The following is a 5159-nucleotide window of genomic DNA, read 5'->3' as shown; positions in this document are numbered from 1 at the left end:
TCCAAAAAGAGTAAGAGTAGTTACATCATTTTCTCTCATTGTCGAAGTAAGTTCTCTTGAGCAACGTGATAAACTATTATTTTTAGTTTTTCATTTTTAGCTAAAAATTGATTTTTCAAAAATTTGAAACAAACACAATTCAACCAGTAAAAAATAATTTTTAATCTAAAAAAATAATTTTTTTTTATAAAAAAGATAAATAAAATAAACACATCCGCTGATATATAAAGAAGTGTGTCAAAGTAATTAATAAATAATATAATAAATAAATAGATGTGTTGATCATTTATTTTGAATATGTTAATAAATAAAACAAAGTTAATAGAATAAATTGTATCTTTATATATATATATTTCACTTTAATTATTGAATAAATTAAATGGTATCTTTAATACACTTATTAGCGTGATATAAAAACATTATCCCTCCTAATAATACTCCTATAAATATAATTCTAAATTTGTAAAATTTTGTTTAGAACTGTTCTGAAAATGTGATATCCAGAGCATTCCAGGTGTCCCGAGATGTTGAGAATGTTTGAGAACTTTAAAGACAAAATGAATCAATTAACCGCACTTTCTCGAAAATATATCTTATTTATATACTCCCTCCCTGCATACAACTCAACATTCATAACAATAACAATTCCCATTCTAAATTTACCGAATTCTCAACTACATCCAAAAGAGAAGAATAAAATGTCGCTGATTCCAAGTTTCTTTGGTGGTCGAAGGAGCAACGTTTACGATCCATTCTCCCTCGACCTTTGGGATCCCTTCAAGGATTTTCCATTTTCCAGTTCCCCTGAATTATCTCGTGAGAATTCTGCATTTGTGAGCACACGTGTGGACTGGAAGGAAACACCAGAAGCACACGTGTTTAAAGCTGATCTTCCTGGACTGAAGAAAGATGAAGTGAAAGTTGAAATCGAAGATGATAGGGTTCTTCAGATAAGCGGAGAGAGGAGTATTGAGAAAGAGGACAAGAATGATCAATGGCATCGCGTGGAGCGTAGCAGTGGTAAATTCATGAGAAGATTCAGATTGCCTGAGAATGCTAAAATTGAACAAGTTAAAGCTGCTATGGAGAATGGTGTTCTCACTGTCACTATTCCAAAAGAAGAGATCAAGAAACCTGATGTTAAGTCAATCGAGATCTCTGGTTAAACTTTGAACAAACTCTGTTGCTTTCATTGGTGTACTTGTTTTGGTTGTAATGCTTAGTACTTTTTTTGTGTCATGTGTGTGCTAGTAATATGTGAGATGTTGCTGCATAAATAAATAAAGTAAATTGTTGTTTTTCTTGGTGTTATATTATATTCGAATTGCTAGATTTATCTCATAATTTCACTGCAAAATACATTATTCTTGAAAGTATGCATGCAAACACCTCATCGTTAACTAGCCAATTAGTCTTCTACAATAATAGTAATTAAATAGTTGGTTGAATTATAGACCCTACCTGTTATAGGCATAAAGTCATATTATCATATATATGCTATTTAATTAATTTGAGTTTACAAAAATATATTAACATACGAAGAAAAATGAATAAATTAAAAACACATACTGATATACATGAATATATTAGGGACAATGATAAAAGTTAGTCATACAAGTAAAATTTAATTCACACAACTGTGAGATTTTATATTCAAATTTAAAATTCGAGACAGTGCAACATAATAATATCGACATAAAATTAGTTATACAAGTAAAATTTAATTCACACAAGTGTGAGGTTTTAGATTTAAATTCGAGACAAGACGCGCAACATGAATTTTTAATGTTGGAATTTTTACGATCCAACTTTAAATCCTAGACTAGAAGTCCTTATTACCTTTCTCCTAGATTCAGTTTATCAATGATTGTTTGTCACAATACCACCAACAATCTTGATTTTTAGTTCAGGGATCACTACAACATGGATCTCAGTCAGAATACTTTTTGAAGAATTTGACAACACAACGGGACATGTTAATCTATCTCAGACTTAGACTTGCTACGAGAATTCAGATTTTCCTCTCAGCATTTGGCAATAATTTAAAAGTTCATACATTTTATTTATTTCTTTAGAACTCCTTGATGTGTGTAAGTAAAAGAAGATTGTCAACAACCAGCTGGTGTGGGCTTTAAAATTTTGCCTCCAACGGATATATACCCCATTCTTAATGGTGATCAGAGCATGTATGGCATTTGGTGAATTAGGATAATTAAATTTGTCGAATGGACTAGAGGATGACTTCAAGAGTGAAAACATGTCATGCCATGCTCACTACTTGAAGGGTCTTCCTTCCAACAAGGATAATATCAAAGTTTAAGCTAGTCTTTGTGTGATCATCCTTAAAATCAAAAATATAAATTATGTTTATGCAAATTGCTGGAACAAAATAACAATGATTAATTTCTAAAATAAGCTCTGAAGAATGGTTATGCTTCTTCTTTCTGGAACTCCATTATGTTGTGGTGTATATAGTGCATTCACTTCATGAATCATTCCTTCTTTGTCACAAAATTCCTAGAATTCATGGGATTGATACTCATCACCTCCATTTGTCCTAATCACCTTAAGATTACAACCACTTTGTTTTTCTGCCATCAACTTGGATCCTCTAAACACAACCAACACTTAATTCTTCTTCTTGATTAGATAGATCCAAGTTTTCCTTGAAACATCATTAATAAATGTTACATAATAATTGTTTCTTCCTATTGACATTTATTCAAATGGTCCACAAACATCAGAAAAAGATTAACTTCATCTTGTTTGATGATCGAGTTGGCACTTCATCTTTGAATGATTTTTTGTGTTGCTTGGCCAGCACTCTTCACATAGCTCATTTGGTATTTTACCTTATGGATTCCTTGCACCATATCCTTGTATTGCAGCATTTGAAGGCTTCTAAAATTCAAATGACCAAACATTTGATGCCATGGCCAACTTTCACTTATGACTTCAACATTCAAACATTGGTTCTCACTAATTTGTATTTCAATCTTGAAGGTTATGTTCTTTGAGAGTGGTGCCTTCAAGATCAATCTCTTTGAGCTATCAAACATCCTCATATCACCATGCTCCATCTTCATTAAGTATCCTTTTCCAAGCAGTTGTCCAAGGCTCAACGAATTATTCTTAATGGTTGACACATAAAGTACATCACATATGAAGGATTGTTTGCCATCCCCCATTTGAATCAACACCTTACCCACTCCCTCTGCAGTCACTGAGGCGTTGTCTGCAAACTTAGTCCCCCCTTTTCACTTTTTCATCAGTTCTTACAAACCACTCCTTGTGCATAATCATATGATTAGAGCAGCTTGTGTCAAAATACCAAAATTATGGGCAACCATCATCTGAGTTTGTGGTAGCCATTAGCAGTACATCATATGATCCTGAGCTTCATCATCATCTCTTTGTACCTCATTGGATCTACATTCATCTACAAAATATCCCCATTTTTTTACAATTACAGCTTTGAATCCCTTTCTTGTTAAACTTCTTTGTTCCAGTTGATTTCTTGTGATTATCATTGTTGTTCTGGTTTCTTGAATTTCCAGATCCTGCCTCTGAATCATATGCTTCTTGTATCATTTGGATTTTCCCTTTCTTTTCTTGTGTTTTACTTCATCTTAACTGACTTTTTTGTTGCCAGTACGAGCCTGCAGTGCCTACACTTGAATTGTTGTACTTATTTCTTTTAATCTCACTTCACGTGCTTCTAAAGATCCTTGCAAATCTTCCACCTTCATTGTTTCAAGATTCTTTGACTCTTCTATAGTCACCACTATGTGATCATACCTTGGTGTTAATGTTCTCATAATCTTTTCAATTATCATCAGCTCAATTATCACTGCACCATTGTTTCACATTTGATTGATAATTGCTTGCACACAATTGGAATAATCAGCCACACTTTCATTCTCCTCCATCTGCAATAATTTGTACTACCTTATCAACATTTGAAACTTCATTTTCTTGGTTTTTTCACCACTTGTGTAATACTTCTCTGACATGTAGAAATATAGATGTAGGGATAAATGACAAAATTTTCTAATACAAATTTTTATCAATTTTGATTAGATTTTGTTTACTATGAATTTTAATAAATTAAATTTGTTATGTATAACATTAATTTTTTTCCATTAATTTTCTTTAGTTATTACCTGATATAAAAAATACAGTAACAAAAGTATCGTACTACTTAATCTAAGAATAGTTTACATTTAATGTTACTTCATGTTCCAAAAAATCCATTATTTGATTGTCAACACTATTTGTTCAAGAAAATTATATATATATATATATATATATATTGACTTAATTATAGTTTTAATCCCTCTATTATTATTGATCTATCTTATTTTAAAAGTTCACAACTCAATCCAATTTTTTAACTAAAACATGATGACATGTGATGCTTTAAATAATGTAAAATATGATACGGTGATATATAATTATTAACATCTATAAAATTGAAATAAAACGCCGAAAGTTTTTAATTTTCAACTTTGATTTTTTTTTATATTTTTAATTTAATTAATAAATATAAATAATTAGTACATTTAGATAATTCTATATCATAGAATTATATGTCACATCATTTAAAATATATTAAATCATGATTTTTTAAATAAAAAATCTTGAAGAAAGGACTAAAACTATCAATTTTTATAATATTGAGACTAATTCTATGAATTGATTATAATTGAGAGATTAATTGAATTTTATTTTTTTTAGAGAAACTAAACAAACAAATGAATAAATAAATGAAGAATGGACATAATATAATCCCATATTGTTTGCCTCCGGATATTGGGAGTTTTGTACTGTGCACCCCCCACCTCCCATTCCAATAGAAAAGACCATATTGCCCTTTGTTTTATATATAAAAACTCCAAAAAAAATTACTTTTCCTTTTTCACCTATTTCATTCGAAACTTTCATTTGTCCGAATCAACAAATTGCAAACATTCCAACATTTCAAATCTTCGAAATTAAAAAGTAAGAAAAAAATTGAAACCTTCGAAACTTTCCAGCAACTTCAAATTTTCAAAATGAAATCATTAGAAAGTTTCCAGCAATCCCAAACCTTCGAAATGCTAAAAATTCGAAAGTTTCCAGCAACTTTAGAGTTTCGAAATGCAAATATATATCTATAA

General features: G+C 30.4%; 1 protein-coding gene across 1 annotated transcript; it reads left to right on the top strand.

Annotated features, from left to right (window-relative positions):
• Nucleotides 1-607: 607 nt before the first annotated feature.
• Nucleotides 608-1311, top strand: LOC101504192 (18.5 kDa class I heat shock protein-like). Its single transcript, XM_004505906.4, has one exon. It carries the CDS (start codon nt 699-701, stop codon nt 1164-1166), a length of 468 nt encoding a protein of 155 aa, XP_004505963.2. The 5' UTR covers nt 608-698; the 3' UTR covers nt 1167-1311.
• The last annotated feature ends 3848 nt before the right edge of the window (nt 1312-5159 follow it).

This window comes from Cicer arietinum, chromosome 6 (assembly GCF_000331145.2).
Source record: "Cicer arietinum cultivar CDC Frontier isolate Library 1 chromosome 6, Cicar.CDCFrontier_v2.0, whole genome shotgun sequence".
In the NCBI taxonomy this organism is placed as follows: Eukaryota; Viridiplantae; Streptophyta; class Magnoliopsida; order Fabales; family Fabaceae; genus Cicer; species Cicer arietinum.
This window is presented reverse-complemented; position numbering and strand designations above follow the sequence as displayed.

Excerpts from the sequence above, each read along its gene's own strand:
- LOC101504192 (XM_004505906.4), top strand. The coding sequence starts at position 699 with ATGTCGCTGATTCCAAGTTTCTTTGGTGGTCGAAGGAGCAACGTTTAC.